This window comes from Miscanthus floridulus, chromosome 18, assembly GCF_019320115.1.
Source record: "Miscanthus floridulus cultivar M001 chromosome 18, ASM1932011v1, whole genome shotgun sequence".
Classification (NCBI taxonomy): Eukaryota; Viridiplantae; Streptophyta; class Magnoliopsida; order Poales; family Poaceae; genus Miscanthus; species Miscanthus floridulus.
Window position 1 is genome coordinate 9354774 of NC_089597.1, and position 25898 is coordinate 9380671.

The 25898-nt window shown below is 42.7% G+C and overlaps 1 protein-coding gene and 2 pseudogenes across 1 annotated transcript; 2 read left to right on the plus strand and 1 right to left on the minus strand.

The window, feature by feature from the left end:
* The first annotated feature begins 5527 nt into the window (after nt 1-5527).
* LOC136523801 (uncharacterized) lies at nt 5528-8955 on the plus strand (annotated as a pseudogene).
* Nucleotides 8956-14842: 5887 nt separating this feature from the next.
* Nucleotides 14843-17041, plus strand: LOC136523812 (dolichyl-diphosphooligosaccharide--protein glycosyltransferase subunit DAD1). The gene is made up of 6 exons (XM_066517366.1): nt 14843-14976; nt 15200-15304; nt 15387-15434; nt 16428-16515; nt 16606-16649; nt 16737-17041. The coding sequence occupies exons 2-6, from the start codon at nt 15224-15226 to the stop codon at nt 16818-16820; spliced, it is 345 nt and encodes a 114-aa protein (XP_066373463.1). The 5' UTR covers nt 14843-14976; nt 15200-15223; the 3' UTR covers nt 16821-17041.
* A 687-nt stretch (nt 17042-17728) lies between these two features.
* LOC136523781 (kinesin-like protein KIN-7A) lies at nt 17729-24242 on the minus strand (annotated as a pseudogene).
* Nucleotides 24243-25898: the final 1656 nt, after the last annotated feature.

Sequence of the window (25898 nt, forward strand, 5' to 3'; positions counted from 1 at the left end):
GCTTTGGTTGTTTCACCTAGGTAAGCAGAGAAGTCGCATTAAGCTACTTTCAGTAGTTGGTTAGCATGAGTGATTCAGAAACTGATTTTGTTCTCTATGTTTTTTTTACATTCCACTTAAATATTAATTGCCGTAGTCTCCTAATTACAAATGGTTACTTATTTCATGAAAAGAAAATAAGTTAATTCTTTTACATATATTATTGTTATGCTGTATTCATGAATCTTGTTTCACTGTTTGATTAGTTCTTCAATTAAATCGAACATCTCAGTTCTGACAATGGAGTGGGAGGTGCAAGGGTTGTCCTCCTTTGCCGGTGAAATGGAACAATTCAAAATCACACTGTGAGGACCCATTGATTTAAATGCCTAGTTATTTGATTAATTTATTTTTTACTAGCATTCTCCTTTCTACTTGTAATTTGAACTTTATGGTTTTGCAGGATTGAGATGCTACTGAATTCAGACCATGTTTGGAAGTGCCAAAATTGATGAAAAATCTAATCAAGCATCACTTTTTTTTCTGGTGCCTTTGCACTAGGCCAGACGATGAATGAACTACATCTCATGAAACAAATTTCAAATGCATTTTATTTGAACAGAGATAGCATGATGTGTCTTCCTCCGAGGGCCCCTCGGCCATGTAGATGATCTTCAGCATCCAAGATTAGGAGCTCTGGATTGATAGCTGGTTGGATGGCACGATGCGCCTTTAGCTGAGCCCCTGCGTGCCTCCATCTCTGTGCTCCAAATCCCATCACCGACCTAGTATATTATTTTCTAATGCTTTATATAGGTATATTGTTGTTTTTAATTCTTCAACTTTAGATGATTCATATCAGTATATTGTTGTTTTAGTTTTGGGCATAGAAGTTTGGGTCGTATTGTCTCCACTATATTCTGTAACTCACAAAGCTTTAAGTAAAACTATCATTTACTTATATGACAATATGAGCCTATATTGTAGTACTATGAACAGCCTTTTAAGAATGATCTTTATCATTGTTAGTGCATATTTTGCTTATTCCATATTTTTTATGGCACTTATTCCATAGAATACACATCTCCTGTGATCAGATCATTAGTAGATCCTTGATTTCACATTCTTCAATAATTGTTGCAGCCAGAGGATTGGGATGATGAGGAAGATGGTGAATGGACAGCCCCAACCATTCCTAACCCAGAGTAGAAAGGACAATGGAAGCAAAAAGGTATGAACATGACGAAGTGGCTAAATTATGCTAGACAAGCTGTAGTGACATGAGTTGATCATTGTGTTGTTCAGAAAATCAATAACCCCGACTACAAGGGCAAGTGGAAGGCCCCTTGATTAACAACCCTGGTATATTTACTTTCAATTTCACCTGAGGCTAACTCTGCTATCCATTTCAACTTTTATGCTTATTTTAAAAGTTCATATGCATTGTTTATTGATGTGTGCAGAATTCAAGGACGATCCTTACATCTACGCTTTTGACAGTTTAAAGCACATTGGCATTATTGATTTACTCCATGAACATAATGACTTTCTTAGCTATGTTGTTTGATGCCTCACTAATTTTCATTCTCTATCAGGAACTTTGTTCGACAATATTCTGATACTGACGACCCTCTCATCCGAAACAAAATTAAATGTACTCAGTTTAGTATTAACCTGCAATGTGGCAGTGAGCACGCCTAAGGAGGGCAGCGACCAGTGCAGGTGCAGCGCTACGAGTGCTGATTTTTGCTCCTTGTTGATGGTACAATGGGTCATGCCCATCATGTTTCATAGGGATGGTTCTTGTGATAGTTATACAAGTTCTTTTATGATAAGTTTTTACTGATTATCTATAGGGATAATAATTTGGTCACATAGAATGGAAGTTTGATCAGCTTTAAAATTAGCAGACAAAAGTTGTATTTTTGTTTTCACCGAGGTTGCATATATTAATCTCTGGACAATTAGATTCTTATAATAAGTATATATTTGCTTGAGCTGTTGAGGAAGAATTAGAAACCTTTTCTTGAGCTGTTGATTCAACAGTTTGCCTATCTCCTTTTGTCGCAAGTGAAAATTACTCTCCTTTGGTTAAAGTTGGAGTCAGTTTGATGATACTGCATAGTATTTTTGGATTTTACCGCCTGTTCCTGATCCCAGATAGGTACATACATACTATATTTTCGGTTTCATGCACTGTGGTCCACATGAGTGTTCAGACTCAAATTAGGCAACGCCAAGTTAGATATGTTATGTCAATTTTTAATTCTGCCAAGAGATTGCACTGTCTACTTCATTTGCCATTTAATTTCTAGAACCAAATAGCAGCTGATGTTGTATTCTCCTAGGTCAACTCAAGTCTTCCTATGCTTCTATTAGATAGATGGTAGGTAAATTTTTGGGTTATTATATTTCTTTAAGCCTGTGTTGGTCTTCACAAAGATCGTTACTTGACTTTTCAAACGCTGCAGGGAAGAAGACACTATTCACCTCTTCCTAAAGTATGTTATGGCTAAACAGATGAGTGCACTGGACATCCAGAAGATCATGAACTAGTTGATTTCTCAATACCAAGGACTTGCTCTCTGACTTCTCTGCTGGTAATGACTACTGCAACTTTGATTGTCCATCGTGTGGCTGCCGCACTACTGCAGACCACCCTAGCAGCAATCTAGGTTTTGCTCCCTACCGTTCAGCATCCAGCATGCCTTATTGTTCATGATCCGGCACACCCATAATATGATATCTTAGTAGTAAACTTATTTGTTCAAATATGCCCGACAATATTTCATTATCTGATGACATGTGTTTGTGGTTCAGTAAATAGTGCCTGCTGTCAGTACAAGCAAGACTCAAGGTATACTTCATGCTTCCTGAACTTTCTGCCTGTATTGTGCACAAATAAATTGTAAGTGGGACCATTTGTGCTTGTTTGCATTTTAGCTTGCAAAATTTCTTGAAGATATCTTGTTGGTTCCGATTAATTTGTACCTTCCGGTTATCTCTACTGGCTCTTGGGTGACGACTGACAAACAATTCAGGTACTACCACATTTTTATTATATATATATATATATATATATATATATATATATATATATATATATATATATATATATATATATATATATACACACTTTAGAGTTGACGAACAATGCACTAATACTACATTTTTTCTCTTCTTTGTCTCGTGCCACATTTCCTATACAGTATATGGCAATAGGTGCCTAGCAGCCACAAGAGATTTTTCAAGGAGTCAGAACGATCTCACGATTTTTAGGTAATAGGTGCCTAGCAGCCATAGGCGACATTCTAACTTGGGTCCATCGTTTTGCCTGCTGCGATCCCGCACCCCTCGCTCCTACGCCCGTCCCTTGCGATTCAAAAGAAGGAAACAAACCTCGCTCCATGATTTCAAAAGGAAGAAAACCGCCCCTTGCGATTCAAAAGGAAGGAAACAAACCTCACTCCTGTAAAAGATAGAGGCCCATAACTGTTGCCAAGGTAAGAAAAATGCTGGAGGAAAGGCTCAAGTGGAGGGAAGCTTACATGCCAGATGATATTCGTAAACTACATTTTTTTTTGTCCCGGCATGTATTCCCCAAGTTGTTTTGATCTCTGAATCCTTGTATCAAATGCCCATTTGATGGTGAAGCTACTACCGATACAACTAGAAAGATTTGTCCTATCCAAATGACATGTACTACTATACTGTATTGTACATTACATAGGCTGTAGAATTGGTTCTGGATGCAAAAAATGATATTTGATTATTAACTTCAATCATGTTTGAGTGTGATGGCATATTCAAGTACTATGGTAATGGCTGAAACTTCAGTTGAGCATTGCAACTTCTACAAATATGGCTGATTTATTCCAACTTTGAAAATTACAAGGAAATTTGAAACATGACTACATCTTGTTCATTGAGTTGATTGTGACATCGGTTGCGACCTTTGACTATTTATAATCTTTGAATGTATGTTGATTGATAATGGATATTATTCAAGTGGTCTAGAATGGGCATGAAACTTATTGGCGCCATTCCAGAATGTCAAATCTTGTAATGTGCTATAAGAGCTATTATTGCAGGCATGTCTTTGAGGCACGTGGTTTCTATTTTTTGCTACTTTTGGGGAAGGTTGGAAGGCTACAAGTAGAACAAACGGAGGAACTTATTCATGGATTTATTGGCGCACGAAAGAAAATGGATATCAGAGATTTCTTTTTGCTGATATAAAACATTATCTTAGCCGCATCACGGAAATGACTATACAGTAGAGTTTGAGCTTGCGACGCCGCGCTCTCCGTGACTGTGTTAATTTCACGAAAGTGTTTTTTCGATTAAATGTCACTTTAACGTTGGTATTTAATTTCACAATATTGTTATCTTATCGTGCGACACATGTATTTTTAGTACAAAAGTTTAGTTGTCCCATAGCAACGTATGGGCACGAACCTAGTAATTAAATAATTAAAAGAATGATGAGCCCATATTACCTCCTCAACTATTAAAAAAATTCTTTGGGCCTCCCATCACTATACATAAACGTCCAGTATCTTGCAAATCCGAGCCTCTTTCGTCATGACAACTTGATTTTGACAATGGTTTTTTGTCACATTGGCGCTACTTCTGATTGAATTAGGGCAAGTACATTGATACACGTAAGCAATCTCAAAGTTCACCTCATGTGATGCCACGTTAGATTTTTGATGACGGGGATGAGAGAGGTAAGAGAAAGAGGGTGGTTGTTTTGTAAAGCAACCATCTCATAAACTAAAATTAACAACTACGAGACAAATTATACACCATTGTACAACTAGTCGTTGTCATGCAACTCAGAAATATTCATTTATTTTATATAGGAGTTAAGGGCTATAGAATTACTATGAGGTAACTTAAAAGACAATAATAATGCATAAATTGTACTGATAGTTCATCTCGTAATTACGTAGGCACTATTTAAGACCATTTACGGGGCAATATCAACGTAGTTGTTTTTACATCTTGATCGACATTATTATACCGACGTGGCAAGAAAAATCGTTCATCATCAGAAAGAAAAGAAGAAAAAATCAAACCCGCCATTGACATTGTGGGTCCCACATGTCAGAGCGTCTGCCTGCCAACTAGGATGAAAACGGATAGGATACGGACGGATATCATCGATATTACATTTGTTTTCATATTTCTGTCCGGATTCGGATTCGAATACGGATAGTGTCAACTATGTTGGATAGAATACGATTGAATATCGACATCATAAATATACGATTTGAGTATTCGGATACGGATGCGGTATCAGATGTTGGATATCCGAACTCGGATACAGACAGATCTCAACCCCTCTAAACGGATTCGGTTTCGAATACGATCGGAAAATATCCGTAACGTTTTCATCCCTACTGCCAACTGAACGCACACATCTCTTAGTCACTGACAGACAGACCCAAGCAAAGCAATGGGTCCCAACGCCAGTGGGACGAAGGCCCCCCTTCTTCTTCCTTCCATCTCATCCGTTCACGGAGCTCGGTGGGGGCCGTGGCGGCGCAGGAGCAGGACTATGCTCCAGCCCCACCTGCACCGCTGCCCCCAGCCCCGCCTACTCTCGCCACCGCCTCCTCGCGGGGCCTCAGGAGCCCGCTCGCCGTCTTCTCCGTCCCCGGAGCTCCCGCTCCAGGCCCTCCTCGGTTAGCGGCGGCGGCGGCGACGCGCGAGGAGCAGTGGGGACACGCGGCGGGTCATGACGACGGTGGCGAGGCGGACCTCGGGGAGGCGCTCTCCAGGACGCGGGAGCTCGTGGAGTGCGCCATGTTCGCGGCCGTCGCGGGGCTCGCCTACTTCCTCAGCAATTCCCTCGCCATTGAGGTTGCTCTGCTCTGCTCCCCTTCCTTCCTCCCTTCCTCTCTGCCTGTCGTCAGTCTGTGTCAGTCTGTCTGTCTTCCTAGTTTGCGTTGTTACAATACTTAGCAAATGAATCCCCCCGCCGGCCATGCGTTCGGTACAAATGCCAACGAAGTATCGAACTGAACTGACAATCGGAAACATTGAACGAGGATTTGGGTGGGGAGGGGTTTGCTTGTTCTGTGGTTACAATGTTTCCATGCTTAGCTTTCATGATTCATCGAGCCAATGCTGCTGTGCTGGTACACTATTGGTAGCACACCATATGGAGCAGCATCAGAAGGTGATGGATGGCATCAGAGTTTCTGCCATTTTTTATGGCATTTGCAAGTTATGGGTCTTTTTGACTTGTTTAGTGCAGAATTGATTGTCACGCTATGCCTATGACACAAATTTACTCTTTTGTTTTATGCTGATGCAGAATTATTTCAGTTGCTTTTTCCCATTGCCGATAGTCATTTCCTCATTAAGATGGGGACTAGAAGCTGGCAGGAAAACTGTGGTAAGTCCAATTAAATTGTTCACTTATTTTCTTTTCTTTTGTCAAATTTATATAGCTGTTTCTTGAAATGCTTCACCAGGTGGCTACTGTCTTACTGCTATTCACATTATCTGGCCCTGTAAAAGCATCAACTTATCTGGTACGTAAAGTTCTGTCTTATGAGTAAGTAGGTTCAGTGGCGTGGTTAAAACATCTAAGACTTTTTAACTATTGTCATATTTCCATGTTAACCATCAGTGCTGTTGTTGACTTGGGTGCTTTATTGGCAAAGCCAACAATGAAATGAATAATAGCATTCCATTCAAGGAAAACATTAGACAACGCTTATTACAAAAAGACAACATTGTTCTCTGTAAAAGATCCTCTTAGATTACATGTTTCAAGCAGTAACAGTTGGGTTTATCTATCACCTAGCGGCAGTATCTCTTATACTATTCCAGTTATGATTCGTGTAGTCAATTTCTCCTAAACATATGTTACATTTTAACTACTTATATGTGAGATTTAAAGAATTAATTATTCTGCACTCAGGCTGAATTGCACTCCTTGCACTTTTTGCAGCTTATGTATGGAGTAGTTGGTCTCATCATGGGTACTGTTTGGAGGTGAGAAGTACAGAGGTTAAATATTGAAGCTTCTGCTTTCACCATTGGCTTCTTTCACCAGCAAGTGATGACATTCTTTCCTGTATCATCAGATTGGAGACCAATTGGATTGTTTCCATCCTCCTCTGCTCCATTGTAAATTCTCTGTCTTTGTTTTAATTATCTTGCTGACCCGTATAGATTGTACATGGCATTTTAAAGGTCATGACCTCTGGGTACAAACCTGTAGCCTCACTACCAAGTTTTTCAATAGAATTATTCAGGCATTCAGGCATAAATTTACAGTTCTACATATAACAATCAAATTGTCTAGCTTAAAGCATTGTTATGGTTGTAAATCTTATTAATGTTGGTGTTAGGTTCTTGTCATATCCTTGCAAGGCCTTTTAAAACGAGGAGTAGGTCCTTAAATTTGTCCCTGGATGTGATCAAGGTCCTTAAACTTGTTAACTCTTGCACACGAGGTTTATTGCTCATTACCATGAACATGCTTACACTGCATCGCTCAAGAACTGCCAAATCACCACAAATGTATGAATGTAAATGCTAATTGTGGACATACATTAGGAGCTATCACTCAACAACTTTAGGGGACCCAAGTGTGCAGTTTAAGATTTAGGAATTTGAATGATACTTTGGGACAAGTTTAAGGACCACGCATATTTTACTATTTAAAACAGAACCAAGGGCCTACACGTTGCCAGCTTTCTTTGTTCTTAACTTCATTTCTCATATGAGAATATGAACAGTGAAACTTCACAATTGTATAAGAGCCGTGGTGGCCTGTTGGGAACTGATAAAAGATGTCGGCAGAAAAGTTCATGAGTCAGTAAAGGAGAAGGGTCAAAATTTCAAAACTGCAGAGCATTAAGTAGAAATAAACTGCTACTTTTTAGAGCGTAAGAAATAAACTGATACTACCAGTCAGTTTCCCTTACCAGTTTCATAAGATCAAAGTCTGAATTTCTTAGGAAATTTTGTCAAGTGATCTCTGAAGTTGCATCGATCTCTGTTGTTGTACAGTATGGAACAAACTGAGTCTAATACTGCAGTCTGTCTTGTAGGTCCGTGCCCTGGGAGCTTGTGGTTATGTGCTAGTGTCGTCGTTTCTGATAAGAGAAAATATTCTTGCATTGGTACCTGTACTCCCTTATTCAACATTAAGAGTAGATGGGAGTAAAAATGAATTGGTTTATTCAGTAACTTGTATTCAATTTCAGATAACGGTTAACATTCATGCTTCCTTGACATATATCCTGACGGCAGCTGGTGTGAACACGATTCCTTCCATGGATGCAATATATGTACTCTTTGGGACACTGGTAATTCCTGACCTGATAAGCAGGGCTTGCTAAACGTGCTGCTTGGAATTCTAAATCTTTCTTTTTCTATTGCAGCTTCTATTTAATTGTGCGTTCTTCGTCTTCCTCCTGCATATAATGTATACGGTGTTCCTGACAAAGCTTGGGATAAAGTCGTCACTGAGACCACCAAGATGGCTGGACAAAGTGATATGGATTTAGGAGTAGGACATCGTAGTGACTGTTTTTACTAATTTGTGGATGGAAGCTTGCATTCCCACTGAACCGATTGACACTGGAAAATGAGCTCCGTTGTTTTAACCTTTCTGGGTACATGATTCTTGTCGCCCCAACATATACTGGATCTGTAACCATAGTGTGCATGCATTGCTCTACCAAATTCAGTTGTCAAGAGCGGTGGTACAAATGCAACAAGCAAAATGTGGGATTATTTTCTGTGTTACTCGTGGTTCATTGAGGATGTTCTCGTTAAGGCAAATGCGAGAGGAAATTCTGCAGTGTCAAGATCTACTGGTAAAGGCGTTCGTGTGCCGGTAAAAATAAATTCGCTGGCCCATGTGCTACAGTACTTCTCAGAGTAGTTAGGTATACACGAACATGATAAATTCATGTTTGGTAAAGTTTCGCTCTGTAAATTCTTAGCTTCAGCTTTATGATTGTCTGATTGAGTGACTTTGGTGCGGGAGCTAGTGAGAAGTGTTTGAAGTGATTCTGGAAGGGGAATATCTAGGGCCCGGATGTTCGATGGGATAGGGTTCCATCGGAACGGCCAAGCAGAAATGCGCCGCACTCTCACCATATTGTTGTAGTCCTTTCCTGTCTGTCTCGTCCCGTCACACACGCGTACCCCACCCCTGTCCGTCTCGCCTCGCCTCGTGTCCGACGCTCCTTCCTCCTGACCCCCTCCTCTCTCTTTGCGCGGGCGGGACCCGGGATGAGGACGAGCATGCCCCGTTCTTGTAGACCCCAGGCACGCCGCGCGCCCCATCCGTCGGCCCTCGGCTCGCCACACCCTTCCCTCGGCGCCCTGGCCGTGCCCCATGACTCTCTGAACATATCTCTGAAACACGAAACACTTGCAACATGAAAACACTTGAATGCAACATACGTCTGAAGTAGATGAAACATTTGAAAGATACACTTGCAATATGTGTGTGAAACATATGCAACATCCAGATAAACAACTTGCAACATGAAAACACTATTGCAACATAAGACTGAAACAACTGAAACATTTCGAATATACTCTTGCAACATATGCGTGAAATATATGCAACATCCAAGTAAGCACACTTGCAACATACCTCTAAAACATCTGAAACAATTGAAACCATACTCTTGCAACATGTGCTTTCAACGAAACATTTCCTTGTTGCTCGGCAGAATGGAGGTTCGTCGGTGTCTGGTGTTCACCGGAGGCAATGGCCCGACGATGCTTGTAGGCGGCGGTGAAAGCCCTAATTTGATTTTGGATAATTGATGAAACCTTTTTGAACTAACCCTATGCTCTAAGTGCAGATTTGAGATAGGTTGGTCCAACCCAAGTGATGGAGCTAAGTGGCACTCATGGATGGAGATGGCCACATGAAATGAAGACCATGGTGATGCTGTGGACATGTGATGATGATCAAGCTCCGGACTTGAAAAAGAAAAAAGAGAAAAACAAAATAGGCTCAAGGCAAAGGTATATGTGATAGGGTCATTTTATTTTGGTGATTGAGACACTATAGAGAGTGTGATCACATTTAGGATAGATGGTCGTACTATTAAGAAGGGAGCTCTTATCGGACAACCCGATCATCTAGTGCCACTAGGTGTTGGAAAACTTGCATTTACATTTTAGGCCCAGTGCACAATCGGTGAGAAGTGATTAATGTTTGAAAAATTGATTGTGAAAATGCTAACACACTTGCATGTGATGGTGAAACAATTAGGGTGTTGGCACATTTGCAAAGGAATCAAAGGAGGCAAAGTAGGGGATGAGGTGTTGCCTCTGTGGGCACTGTCACCTTCTGTTCGATGCACCGCCACCTCTAGTGCAGTGACTGGTTGGCCTTGGTCGAGAAGGAGTTGGGGTTGGCATCGTCACTGCCTGTCCGGTGGCACTGCCACCCCTAGGGCGGTGCCCACCTGGCCTCGGTCTCGAGCAGCAGAGAAGGTGTTGTCACTAGACACCACTATGTACACCGCCGGGTGCACGACAGTGCACCGGTGGGGGCTGTCCGGTGCCACCACCACTTTTTAATCGAGAGCAGTCGAAGTGGGGTTGGTCACCGCCTGGGCACCGCGCATGCCTAGGGCCGTGCACCGCCCTATTTTCCTAGAGAGCAAGGTTTTCGAGGATTGGCTTGGGAGGTCACCGCCACCCTGTCCGGTGCCCGTTGGATGACCTTTGGAAGGGCACCGCCACCCCCTATCCGGTGGCACACCGTCGTGTCCGATGCCCCCATAGAAAGGTGCTCCAAAGGGTAACGTCTCTATTTGTTGGTGGGCTTATAAATAGAGGTGGTGGCCGGCCTTGGCTACACTCTTGGCACCTCCCACACCTAAGTACACCCTTTGGGAGTTGAGCAAACACAATCCACTCACTTGCACACTTGACTTCATCATTTGAGTGAGATTGGAGAGCCTCTAGTGCATCGTTTAGTGGGCTTGCATTTTGTGGCACTAGTTGGGCGATTTGGGCTGGTGAAGATCTTGTTACTCTTGGTGTTTGCCGACACCTAAACGGCCCGATGATTGGTGGATCGTTGAGTGGCTATTGGTGATTGTTGCCGGCTCCGATCGTTGAGCTTGTGAGGGGCTCTTGTGCCTTCCCCGTGGGAGATCACGAAAGACAACTCTAGTGGATTACGCATGGCTTATGGATCCTCATCTTGTGTTGGTTGTGCGGCACCCGGTTGCGGGTTAGGCGTGTGATGCCTATTAGCGCGTGAACCTCCAAGTGAGTGTATCGCCACAACGGGGACTAGCTTGCCGGCAAGCAAGTGAACCTCGGAGAAAAAATCATTGTGTCATCATTGTCTCCTCGGTATTATTTGGTATTCATTGATTGATCTCTTGCCATGACGATATATCTCCTCTACCACTCTCTTGTATTACATTGTGTACTTTGTGTAGAACTTGTGGTAGTTGTAGCTAGTCGTGTAGCTTAAGTTCTTAGTTGTAATTAGTTCCTAGCTAGCTCAACTTGTGTAGAGAGTAGTAACTTAGCCTTTGAGTGTCATAGTGATCATAGCAACTAAAATTGGAGATATGAGACTTGCATTTTAGTAGGCTAGCGCAACACTTACTTCGTCTCGTAAATTTTCTAACCACTTGGCTTAGTGTTGTTGTAGAATTTTTAATAGCCTATTCACCTCCTGAAAGGTCCTAATATGGCTAGAGGGGGGGTGAATAGCCTATTTAAAAATCTACAAATCAACTAGAGCAATTTGATTAGTATGACAAATAGCGTAATGCAAACTTGCTCTAGCTCTACAAGGGTTGTAAGCCACCTATCCAACAATTCTAGTTGCAATGAATACTTAGGCACACAAACTAGCTATGTAATTACTCACTAAGAGCTCTCAATCTTGCTACTCTAAAGAGCTCAACTAGATGAATATAAATAATAAAGCAAGCTCTCAAATCTAATTACACTAAAGAGCTTGTGTCAACTAGTTTGCAAGAATTTAAATAAGTGCATAAGGTGATTATACCAACGTGTAGGGGATAAACCAATCACAAGATGAATATATAGCCAATCACCGGAAGAATGCCAAAGACAAGAGACAATCGATTTTCTCCCGAGATTCACGTGTTTGCCAACACGCTACGTCCCCGTTGTGTCGACCAACACTTGGTGGTTCGGCGGCTAAGAGGTGTTTCACAAACCTCGTCCACACGATTGGACACCGCAAGAACCGACCCACAAGTGAGGTAACTCAATGACACGAGCAATTTACTAGAGTTACCTTTCGGCGCTCTGCCGAGAAAGGTACAACTCCCCTCACAATCACCGAAGGCGGCCACGAACAATCACCAACTCGTGCCGATCCTTCACCGCTGCTCCAACCGTCTAGGTGGTGGCAACCACCAAGAGAAACAAGCGAAATCCGTAGCGCAACACGAATACCAAGTGCCTCTAGATGCAATCACTCAAGCAATGCACTTGGATTCTCTCCCAATCTCACAACGATGATGGATCAATGATGGAGATGAGTGGGAGGGCTTTGGCTAAGCTCACAAGGACGCTATGTCAATGAAAATGTGCAAAAGTTCTCCCTTGAGCCGGTCATGGGGCTATAAATAGAGCCCCCATCAAATAGAGCCGTTGTACCCCTTCACTGGGCAAACACATGCTCTGACTGGATGCTCCGGTCATACCGACCGGACGCTGGCCCTCAGCGTCCGGTCGCCCGATGGACGCCACGCGTCACCAGCTTCAAACGCTATTCGTCAGATTTCAACGGCTACGAAGCTGACCGGACGCTCCGGTCAAAACTGACCGGATGCTGAAGCCCAGCGTCCGGTCGTTTCCAGTAAGCTCCCCGAGGCATGTTTTTTCGATCGGACGCGTCCGGTCCACCTTGACCGGATGCAGCCAGCGTCCGGTGCTCAACCCTAGCCACTGTGCCGTCTGACAGCTCGACCGGACGCAGCCTTTCAGCGTCCGGTCGCTGAGTGACCCAGCGTCCGGTCAGTAGACCGACGCCAGCATCATTTTGACCAACTCCATTTCAACTCTAATATCTTCACCCTTGCTCAAGTGTGCCAACCACCAAGAATTTTGCATCCGGCGCAATAGAAAATAGACATTTCATTTTCCCGAAAGCGCCGAATCCCACCGAGCAAGCTCGGCGGGAGGGAGAGAGGGACCCAAACCCATCTCAACCCTACAAACACCTTTGTGCACATGTGTTAGCATATTTTCACAAATATTATCAAGGGTGTTAGCACTCCACTAGATCCTAAATGCATATGCAATGAGTTAGAGCATCTAGTGGCACTTTGATAACTGCATTCCGATACGAGTTTCACTCCTCTTAATAGTACAACTATCTATCCTAAATGTGATCACACTCACTAAGTGTCTTGATCACTAAAACAAAATGGCTCCTACATTTTATACCTTTGCCTTGAGCCTTTTGTTTTTCACTTTCTTCTTTTTCAAGTTTAAGTATTTGACCATCACCATGCCATCACTATTGTCATGATCTTCGCCATTGCTTCATCACTTGGAGTAGTGCTACCTATCTCATAATTATCTTGATAAACTAGGTTAGCACTTAGGGTTTCATCAATTTACCAAAACCAAACTGGAGCTTTCACCTCCTCTAGCCATTAGGACCTTTCAGGCGGGCCGACAGTAGTGATTGCACGTCGCTAAATAGAGGCATCGGCCGCACGAGCGGCGGCGAGGCCGCGGCTGTGCGACTTGGAGACCGGCAACCGAGCGCCGCAACTCGAAGGCAGCCGCGTGCTGTGCCTGGCAAGGCCAGCACCCGAGCGGTGCACATCGGAGGGCCAGCAGTCATGCTCTCGGAGGCGGCAGGCGAGCGGATAAGAGCGATAGGAAGAGTAACGAGTGGATAGGAATAAGTGGATGAACAATTTTTTTTTTGAGAAATAAAGAAACGTGAGTTGTTGGGCTGACGTTGTGGGCCAGCAACGAAGCATATGGGCGAACGAATGCCGGGTTCAGAGCATACCCTTCTGGAAGGGATTGAAGAGGAACGGTTATTTTTTTTTAGCTTACGACTCTAAGTGTAGGTAGATAAACGATTTTTGTCAGATCTCCTTCGGAATGTAGTGGGGGGTTTTTAGCTTACATCTCCCAGTGCAAGTAGAGAGGCGATTTTTTTTGTCAAATCTGTTTTAAATCATTTAACTGTCTGGATCGATTCTCACGGAGAACCTGAAGCCAAGAGCGCTCTCAAACGGACCCTGCATCCCAACACAAATGACGTCGAACCTTAAATCCCAACCTAAATGGCTGAACATTACGAATATCTAATATCCGCCTCCGGTCCAAATTACGAGACGTTTTAGCTTTTCATGATATTACTTTTACTACGTACCTAAACATAGTGTATATATAAGTGCACATAAAAAATTACGTATATAGAAAAAGATAAGACGTCTTATAATTTGGAATTGAGAGAGTCATGACGAATATTAAATTAGAAAGAATTAAAAAATAATAAAAAACAGAGCGTCATGAATCTTTAATATTTGCATTTGTCCCATGAATGAAAAATAATAATAACTTTATCGAAATCATGAAGAATAAAAAATATCAAATTCGAAATCAGGAAGAAATAAACTGAACGCCATGAAATCAGGAAGAATGAAAAATAATAGTACTAGCAAATACGGAATCAGGAAGAATAAAAAAGAGAGTGAAACAAGTTTTTTTTTTGAATCAGAGAGTGAAACAAGATGAGAGGAAAAGAAAATTTTGTGCAAAAAAAAAAAAAAAAAAAAAAAGAAACGTGAAGAAGGAACGACGGCCCAGCCCAGGAAACACGATACGGTCCAGACTCGAGAGAACGAGAAAACCCCCCGTCCCCCTCGAGAGGCCAAACAGCCTCTGACCGCCGCCCGAGCCCGACGCGACGCCAGCCGCCCAGGTCTTCGCCGTCGCCGGCGACGAGTACCCACCCATCACGCACTCCGCCAGGTATGCCCACCCCTCCCCTTCCTCCTTCCTGCTGTGCGAAATCACCACCCAAACCCTCACTCGAGCTACTTGCCTGTTCCTCTGTATTCGGATCTGATCTGATTTCAAGAGTACACATGTAAAATTATGCCTACCAACTCCGATTTGCTTGAAAAAGTTGTCGATCCAAGCGAACTGATCTGATTATGACCTGTTCCTTTCTGGTTATGTCCTTTACCTCCAGTGGAGAAGACGACGGGATTTCAAGATGCCGAGGGCCACCAGTGATGCGAAGCTTCTGATCCAGTCCCTTGGCAAGGCTTATGCTGCCACACCAACAAATCTCAAGGTAGCCTCGTTCGATTCGATCTCCCATTTCCCCTGCGGTCGTCCGCTACCCCCTCTAACTCCGTGTGGTGATATGTCTGCAGATTATTGACCTCTATGTGGTTTTTGCGGTTGCCACTGCCCTTATTCAGGTATAAGTTTTTTTTTTAAACACTTATGTCTTCTTATATGCAAACATCTTGTTCAAATAGGTTTGAAAGCCTCGAAATATGGTTAGGGAAGTGTATCTGAATAGCCTGGAGTGTATACTATAGTATCCCGCATCAGCGGATGTTTTTCTGTGGATTTTGATTTTCACTAAATCTAACATGGGAGACGCCAAAACACATGGCCTGGTTATTTGGTTGTCATATAACAGTGGGTAGGTAGGTAGGCATCAGATACATGCTCAATAAATCTTATGAACAGGCTGCTCTGCTAAAGCTATTAACTGATATACTGCGTATGTAAATCTCGGTTGTTGATTACAAGCTGTCAAACTTGCAAATTTCTGCTCTACCTAGCTGTTGGCAACCTGATTGTGTGGGCGCCGTAGCACTGTACCTTCAGTTGAACTTTTGCAAACTATGTATGCTCTTCAGTGTTTGATTGGATAGATGAACTTATCACCTGCCATTTTCTTAAATCGTGCAACTTATTGCCCTCAAGCATGATTTATAGGTATTAGCACAAGTTATCTTGTGCTCTTGCTTTGCCAACTGTACATTCTTTATTAAGGTTGCAACTCTTCTCAGTTACTGGTTACAGCAAAGTAGTCAACTTGCAAATCTCAGCTCTACCTAGCCATTGTCAACCTGATTGCGTGGATGTTGTAGCACTGTACTTGTCATTGTAACTATTGCAAACTATATGTTATTCATTCAGTGGTGTTGATTGGATATATCAACTTGTTAGCTGTCATTTTCTGAAAACCATGGAATTTGTTGTCCTCAAGCATGATTTTTAGGTTTAAGGACAAGGCTATCTTTATGCACTTGTATTGTGAACTGAGCATTGTTATTCGGATCGTAACTCCTCTTTAGTTGTTTCTGCAACATAGCTGATAATTGCCCCTGGAATGCTAATACAAGTGAAACACCTTCAGAGACTTATTACTGGTATGCTATTTAATGTGGATGAAACAGGTTGCTTACATGGGACTGGTTGGGTCGTTTCCCTTCAACTCCTTCCTCTCTGGAGTCCTTTCATGCATAGGAACTGCAGTTCTTGCTGGTAGGAGCTTCTTACCCTCTGTTGCCCTTTTACCTTGGTTGCATGATACGAACTAACTGTCACATTCTCCTTTTACCTTTTTTCATTCAGTTTGCCTCCGCATTCAAGTGAACAAAGACAACAAAGAATTTAAGGTATCACTTCGTCTCATCTTCATATGGTAGGATCCGTCCTATTTTGAAAATCTGGCATGACGTCATATGCCAAAACTTTTCCTGCAGGATCTTCCCCCAGAAAGGGCCTTTGCTGACTTCGTCCTGTGCAACCTGGTGCTCCACCTGGTGATCATGAACTTCCTCGGATAAGCAACTGCCGCACCATGTGGTTAAGATTTTGTAGCCCCAGATTGTGCACGCTGATTGTCGCGTTTAAATGTTTGGAACTGTCGTAATGTCGAATATCCATATGATCTGTTGAAGATTACCTATGTAACCTGAGTATTCCTGGAGGAACTATTAGTCAAATGGACAGTTCTGCTTTTGTTGGTCCAGCGCTGAGAATGTATTTACCACAGGCATTTTCTTAATTTGAAGATATACTTCATTTGCACCGAGGTTTATATTCTACAAATAAGCAACTGCTGCAAATTGGGGACATACGCATGTTCGGTGAGCATATACGTTAGGAACTGTTGGCTGATTTGTTGTAAGAGAAAAATACTGTTCGTTGGCTAAAAAAAGTATGGCTTATATCGAACCTAGCTGTCAGAAACGAACAGCGCAAGAACGTCTTAGTTACTCATCGGTGGGCAATGGAGTTTGACTCAGACATCTTCCTTTTTGTTTAAAAAAAGTGCCATTTGGCAAAAGTTGTAACTCAGACACTCAGGAGCATGAAAATCACAAAAGTTGTCTGGCCATGAACATTAGACTCTGAATTTCTTGTCTGATACTCTGAATCAATGCAGCTGCTGCTAGGAATAACCTGCATGGGCGAAAATTCTATGCGTTTATCTTTTGCAGTATATTATCTATTCATCTGTCACTTTGCTCCAAAAAATAAATCTATTCATCTGTCACGATTCTTGTTTAAATGGAACTAACTAGGAGCGTCGTTCTGAAAGTACATATGCTTATTGTCCCTGAGCTCCGCTATAGGCCCGCAAACAAGATTGAGAGTATTTGTGATGTGATTGACAATCAAGATAACAAGAATCGGCAATCAAGATCCAGCAATTCCGATGCACAGACACAGACAGCAGAAAAAAGGGGGGCAAAAGAATTTGAATCGACTAATCAGATCCAGATCATAATATCATAAAACAGAAGGAACAAACAAAACTTGGCTTGAATTGGAAAGGAAATATGTAAAGAATGCGAGAACATTCAGATTCTCTCTCTTTCACCATCTACAGAGGACACACAGAGGATGACAGGAAGATGTAACTCAGACACTTGTGGCCTTGACCAACCGTCCAACCGGGAAGGAAGTTGAGACGCTTCCCCCAATTGATCAACAATTTCCAGAGCTGAACCGACCATCACGAAATGTACTGTCTTTTGTTCCATTCCATCTGTACAACATCGGCGAGGACGGCACCATCAGTTGATTCAGTTCTCACCAGAGCTGCTGGGTCTTCTCCCTGATCATGTTTGAGATGGGTTGCCAGCCCACCATCCATGGCTTCTTGCTCGTGGGGACTGCAAAGTTGAGCTCGAACATCTCCTTGCTGATGTTGCCGCCCTCGCAGAAGCCCACCAGCCGGGCCACCAGGTCCGCGCTCTCCTCGATGTGCGTCGGGTCGTTGGGGTCGGTCCAGAGCTTGTTCACCAGCTGCAGCTTCCGCTGCTTCGCGTCCAGGGGCACCTGCCACTTGATGAAGAGGCGCTCTCGCTCTTCGTCCGTCAGCCTTGATCCCATCCTTCTCGCGAGAAATTCTCGCTCGTTCCTCAATGCCTTCATACTGCAACATACAAAATACTCTGTTATGGCTACTGAACACAGCAATGCTTCACTACGGAAGGCTAAAAGGTATGTAGACACACTATTTTCCTTTCTTTTGGTTATACTCTTCAACAGTATCTCGAACTACAATCGGTGAAACTCAGAAAACAAGCAGCATGTGAAGCTATTGTAGTAGTTATTCAGTACCTGGAGATAAGTGAAACTGCAGGGTCGTCAACAGCACCAGGGCTTGCATCGCCGACCTCAGCAAAGTGTTGTTGCAACCATACCAGCCTTCTTACTTCGACTTCGATGTATATCTGATCAGCCTTGTCACCCCTGAATAACAGGTAGAACTGGGTCCTGTGTATGATCGACACATGGCACTGATCCCACAGATGAATAATGCACTGCATCTGCTCCTTGAATAATCTGTCCCATGAATCAGGACCATCCTGTAGAGGCCCAGAATTATCCTCTCCATTCGACTTGCCTTCATTAGATTCCAACTCGAGGACCTGTAAAATAACGTAATCGAACATATTTTAGTAGCAGGAAAGCAGACAATTTTTTTGGGAAGAAAGATCAAGTGAGTTCAAAACCTGGCAGACTAGCAGCTGCTTTTGGTACTGAAGTTTTGCAACTCGCTCCTTCAGTTCAGTCACGTAAGCCCTGATGCTCCTAACATTTTCCTCTGCAGCATTTTGGAACATCCTCTGCATCTTTTTCATATTGACTGAACTGGAGCGCCTGTAGCGTGGTGTCTCATCACGAGATGACATATCTCCATCTTCACTCTTGGTGGGAGTAGCCTTTTCTGAACCCTCAACAGACATAGTGTCACCCTCTGGGGCCCTATTCTCAACTTCTGATTCTGAAGGCCTACTGGAAGAATGGGGAGAACAAGGTGCTCTGAGAAGATTTGCTCTGTTTATGTTGTTGCTCACACCCAGAGGAAGAAGAAGCCTCTTCTTCTTCTTTGATCTGTTCGACTTTGGGGTAGTCTCATTACACGGCATGGCAACATTTGGAAGTGACATCACCAATCTGTCAATAGACCGCTGCACATTTTCTAACTTCGCCTCAAGTTTGGCAATATCATTGTCTTGCATATGAAGTCTAGAAATCTCATCTTTCAAATCAGATCCATTTCCTTCATCTGTAATCATCTCCACGTCTCTGTTCTCAGACCTAACAGATTGCATCTCCCTGATTTCTGCCTGAAGTTTAGCGATGGTTTCTGCAGCATCCTGGTTGCCATGCTTGTGGCATTCAACTTCTTTGTGAAGTACTTCAATGGCGCGGTTTGCTTCAACCTCAAGCTGTTGTTGCAGCTGCTCCAGCTTGCGGATTTCATGCTTTAACATAAATGGAGCAGTAGATGATTGCCTAATTGAGCTTCTCATCATCTTAATTTTGTTACTTGGCTCTAGTGATCCTGAAAATGTAAGGCACTTTCGTGTTTTTTGTGGCGAGTCAAAGGGATTCCACCCCTGCAAGAGTAGAGTGCAACCCAAAGGGTTAGTTAATGGTAATGAAGAGGAGTTCGGGATAAACAAAAGCCAGATTCTTACTGGCTGGTGATCACTCTTCTTCTTCCGCAGTTCTTCGAGCTCTGACTGTGCAATATCTCGCTGTTTCCTGAGCTCCTCAATTTCAATTTCCATCTACACAATTCATTGATTAGATCATGTAAAACATGGTAATGATTTCAAGCATTTAGTGCACTCTTGAAAGTTAAAAGTGAACATGAAACCTTGGTCAGAGACTTTACCTGTCTAATCTTCCTGTCCTTTTCCATTATGAGGGTATCAGAAGAGGAGCCACGGTCAGGGGTCCTCAGCTCTGATTCTAGTCTAGCAAGTTCTGTCTGAAGGTGCTTCACCAATTGCTTATCTGATATAACCTGCATGGAACATGTATTGTTGAGTTGTACATTGATGTATCTCAACAATTACTAAGGCACAAAGAAATGTTGTCTCAGAGTCACGACTCACACCCTTACCATATTAACTTTTGCAGTATTTGTGACCTCCTTTGCGCAGGTTGCAAAGAATAGAGTATTTCTAGATTGTTCTACATGTGTCAGGGCTGGGCTCATGGTACAGATGATTGCTGTTCTTGCATTTCCACCCAAAGAAAGCTGTAAAATGCGTGTCAGCTTCGAGTCCCTGTAGGGTATGTGTCCACTTCTTTTCCCTGAACTGCAATTGAAGTTTACAGTTTAGTTTCAGTTACAAATAAGACTGGAAAAGTCACTCTCAATCAATTGCACTGATCCAAATACATGTCATCTAGCTTTGGGGAGACCATACAAGCACTACAATTTCATTTATTAAGTGGAATTTATTTCTACATCATTGACAATCCACTGATACAAAATAAGCTAATGAAACAACATATTTGTAGAACATTTATTTTAACGTGACAAATGCTTTAATGAGTGAGATATCCTATTTTGAAAACTGAATATAGCAACCATCTTTAATCGCCATTTATCTAACACCAAACCTAAAGTTATTGATCGCTGAAGGCCAAACTAGAACAAAATTGAATATACCAGCAAAAGAGTTAATTGAGAAGAAGACATCTTAGAAGCTTTTGTTTAGCAAGATGAATTCATGGACCAGAAATGTGCAAGTCTTGGAATAACTTTACACATTTCAAAAGCCTTTTATCCTCCAGTTTTGACTTTTAGTGATTTAAGCCAAACAATTAAGGTAGTATTCTTAAAAAAAAAAGGAAAAGATTGCACTACCACGAGATGCAAAAAGAACACAAGTGTGTTTCAGACATGCTGACTGACTTGCTCAAAATGACAAATGGCCAATCAGGATATGGCATCTCAGCAGAATGCATTTTATCTGATACATTTTCTTTAGCAGAAATCTTCGATGTTACAATTTGTAGATGGATGCAGAGAAAAGGTACTAAAAATCTGACTGAGGCTTCTTACACACAAGTAGAACTTGAGCTTTGAATTCTACCTTAGCTTTCTGATGACAGTAGTCAAAGTCAACAAGCTGCGATTTATATGACAACCCTCTTTCAACCTTGCACCTATGGCATGTGTTTGTGCAGCTCGTTCACTTCCAGCAAGGTCAACAAAGTTCTGCAAGCAAAGGAAGCAATTATTGAAATTATGAATATCGGCATCACCAATATATAAGACCTTTGAGGATATCATGCTTACCAGGTTAGCAACGAAAGATTTCACACATCCTGAAACTTCACGGAGCCTGCTCTCGAGAGTCTGGATAAAGATATACACAACAAAAGATTAATACTTCCCTCACCATGTTTTTCCTGGAATGACTCAATGAAAACAGGACACGTACCAGCCTAATGATTTGGTGGGAACGTGAACTAGTGTCATTTAGTGCAGTCTCCCCAACCTGTCTTTGTTCTGCAATCATTCGAAAGGTTGTTAAAGTGATTAGCATTCATTTCTGCTTTTTTTTTTTTGACAGCACCTAGTGTTTACCTTCACAAATGCTGATTAGATGCCTCAGATGTTGGCTGTCCTTAGCAATTTCTTCTTGCAACTTCTCCACAATGGTTCCTTTCTGTCAAACAGAAAATATTTTCATTTAGTTCACTATAAGATCAAAATTTTCATGGCCATTGTAATAACTGACAAAGTTGTAAACAAACCTCAGGATCATCTAACAACCGAAGGGGAGCAGAGTCAGGTCGTAGAAGATCCTTCACAATCTCATTGTAAATTTCCATAGCAGATATTTTGATCACAAATTCCCTCTCAGGAGTCTAAACAAGAACAATTATGAGTTATAACACTTACATGCATCCTAGAAAGCAATATACCATAGAGAGCAAAAAGCTGACTTGCTCAGATTTATGAAACTCACATTATCTATGTGTCTATAAATATCACTAACAGCACTCTCTGTAACGCCTCTCATCGTGAATGTTTTACCACTGCTGGTTTGCCCATATGCAAAAATGGTGGCTGCAAAACAAACACAAGGTAAGGGGTCACTTGCAGATGATCACTCCACTACCACAAATGTACAAACTGAGAATTAACCTACCATTAATGCCTGTCAGTGCAGACATTGCAACATCCTTAGCTCCCTCTTCATAGACCACGTCTGTTTGGCAAGCTGGCCCAAACACTTTATCTGGAAGGAAAGGAATTCAAAGACATCGATCAGTTGCAAACAGATTTTCTTGAGTTGCATTGCTCATGAATTGATCAAGCCACGCTACCAAAAGTGTAAGACATCGGTGCAGCTCGGTCCTGCGTGGGGCCCTTGTACAAGATTGTCTGGATATCAGCGCACTCCCATGCCACATCATCCTTCACAGCCAGCTCCTTCTTGCTTAGTGGCCTCACCCTCACTGTAACAAAAATCTTCTCCTCCTTGGCCCTTGAGCTGCCACCAGGAGTCGACATCGGTGTGTGCTCACCCTTTGATGCAGGGGTGCTTGGTGGTCTTGACGTGCCCATTTTTTTATTCCTCACTTTATAATCTAAAACAAAGATTTCAGGAATTGAATAAGGAACTGGAAACAACGGTCACATGAATATAAAACAAATTGCATCATTCATCATAAACGGAATTGCTGGCAAACTAGTAAAGACATTTTCTAAAATGCCTTAACTTCGAATCCAAATAAACAAATGTTTAGTTTCTAGCAGCAGAAGTAAACTACAGACGTTAGTAGTATTTTACAGGGATCTAGACACCGACTTTTGGAATTTGAAATGCTGCAAAAATTGACACCCAGCATGTTATAGAAACAAAAATACAGATCTAGTTTCCACTGATTCATGCAAGCACAGGCAAAGCAATTTCCATGTAAGCATAAATCCGTACTAAATTTAATGATCGTGTCATGTCACGAGCAGCAGTCGTTCTAGACTCCGCTGGACGTAGACGAGGAATTGCTGATTCCAGGATCTCGCAATCCCCCCACAACGGAATCTGCATCTCGAATTCGAGATGATGTCCGATCCGAACCCTTGTCAAAAGGGGGTGGCGCAAACAAAACTAGTCGGCACTGAGACACCAGGGGACGCGTGGATGCCAGTAGTGAGTGGATCGGACTTATATATCAGCATAATATGGAAACCCGATCCGAAGAACTCGCGTCATCAAAAATACGAAATCCCGGAAACGAGCAGCCGCGGATAAACAAACTACCTTCCTTTCTAGAACAAATCCACCCAGAACAGAGCAAACCGGTTTCCTAATCTACCGCGCCACTGGGGAAACCGGGGGGCGCACTTGCCTACCCGGTGGTCCGCGCCACAGAACAGGAGCAGATCGGGCGGCGGCGGATGACGCCGGCGAGGGCCCACCCACCCGGACCCAGCCCGGTCGCGACACGCCGTCACCTCCACCACACGGAGCGGGGAGTGGGAGTGGGGAGGTGGCGAGCAGCAACCGCCGCGCGCCGCTCAAGGAAACGAGGAGATGGAAGAGGGAGGGAGGAGGATGTACAGCACCGCGGAGAAGGCAGGCACTCACCAGCGCGGCGGCCGGGAAGGGGGAGGAGCGCGATCCGGCCGAGCCGAGCAGGAGCAGTCGTACCGGGGAGCGCGCACCCGAGGCGGAGCAGGGAGCCTCTCCTAGGAGGCAGGCGGTCTGGGAGCCCAAGCACCGCCGCCGCCCTCGCCGGTGCGCGTGCGATTGGGGAAGATTCGCCCGCTCTGTAGCAGGATAGGAGTATGGTTTTTGAATTTCTCCAGCGGAGACGGAGACGGAGGAGAGCGGAGATCAGCGAGAGAAGGGGAGGGGGAGTGAAAAATGATAAATGAAGGGAGCGGCTGTGGGTTGGCATGGAGCGAGCAACGGCTAGTTTTGGAAGGCGTTAACCAAAGCCCCCACTAGCCATTTCTTTTTTTTTCTCCCACTTATTTATGTCTCTCGTCAACACTAGACTCAAGCCACACTGGCAACTAACCCACAGGGAAGAATGATGCTCCATCCGCGACTGTGTGGCTGCAGGTGGGGCCATCAAGCAGCTGAGCTTGACCAGTGAGTGAAATAGGGGGAGGGGTGGTGGTAGTCATTAAATGCAAATTTCAACCACTGACTCTTGGTAAATAAATGGAGATGATTTTATATGCATTAAACTAATATATTTCACGAGTTATCGTGGTTCTGAAGTATTTGCAGTCTAAACTTGAGATATACACAAAAATATATGAACGGAGCTTATGCGATTGTGGTGCAAAGATGCACTCGAGATGGAATCCAATTATCATTATGAAAAAAAATCCTAAATACCAAATTTGACTCTACCATGTCGAAGAGATCACCAAGATGAGTTATTTGGACTTTCGGCTCACCTAATTTGGAGTCCAAACACAAAAGTTACTTTTCTCGAAAGTTTACGGCACGGACTAGATACACGAGCTAGGGGTCCGTCGACCCAAATACAAGTCGAATGACCATCAACTCTGAGGCATAGAGGAGGCCTTAGTTGGGCTCTTGGCCCAAAACAGCCCAGGTTCGTGAAAATACAGGAGAAACACATCGTGACATATTGATTTAATCTGACGACCCGGGTTATCTTCAGTTGGATTCAAGAGCCCACCATCCAAGGATAACAACATTATTAACTACCAACCAGACGAGCTCGTAGAATCCAATCGTCGATGTTTCATCCTCACTATTCTTCTTGTTACTATTATATAGCATCACACGTTTTCTCTTGATAGTCATAATTTAAATCTAGGGCTTCCATATTAGGGCACTTCCAATGGCCGCCTCTAAGCTGATATTAGGGTATTTCTGAGCTATTTTTTACCATGATGGACGTAGCAATTTATAAATAAAGTATAGATATATTTTGTGTTAACATTTTCTAATGCCAGTGATGCATAATTTTGTTTTTTCCCTTTAATTAGCACGGTAATTTTTTTTGTCTTATTTAGAGATTTTTTTCGTTAGCCGAAAGAATAACATATGCTCAAACCAAGATCCAGTCGAACTTTTAAAGGTTTGACCATCAATTGTTTGCTCAATACAAGAAGAGGTTTACTTTGATGATTCGTATTCATTGCACACTCCAAGTTTTTTGTATAATAAGGATTAAGTTCATTTTCAGCTGACAACTTCTGCCTTTATATAATTTTAACCTCTAACTACAAAATCGTCTAACTTAGGCACCTCAACTATCAAACCGTTTAATTTTGTTCCAGATCCAAGTTTTTGGCGGACGTGGAGTTCGCGGAGCTAGACCGTTTGGCAGGAAAAATTGAGAGCGGAGCTATTTTCTAGAGCTACGTGAAGCTCTGCCAAACACCCCCACATTTATTTTATGCTTTTCTATTATTATATTTATTGTGGTAGTATAACTTATCCAAAAATCATGAAATTTTTACAAGACTTGTTTCTGCATAAGGTAGTACCAGTGAAAATTTCATGTCCAGAAAAGCATAGTATGCTGCAGTTATGATTTTATCTCCATTTGCTACTCATTTCACATGATAGGAATAGTGTGTAGTAAATGTACTACTGCTAAGT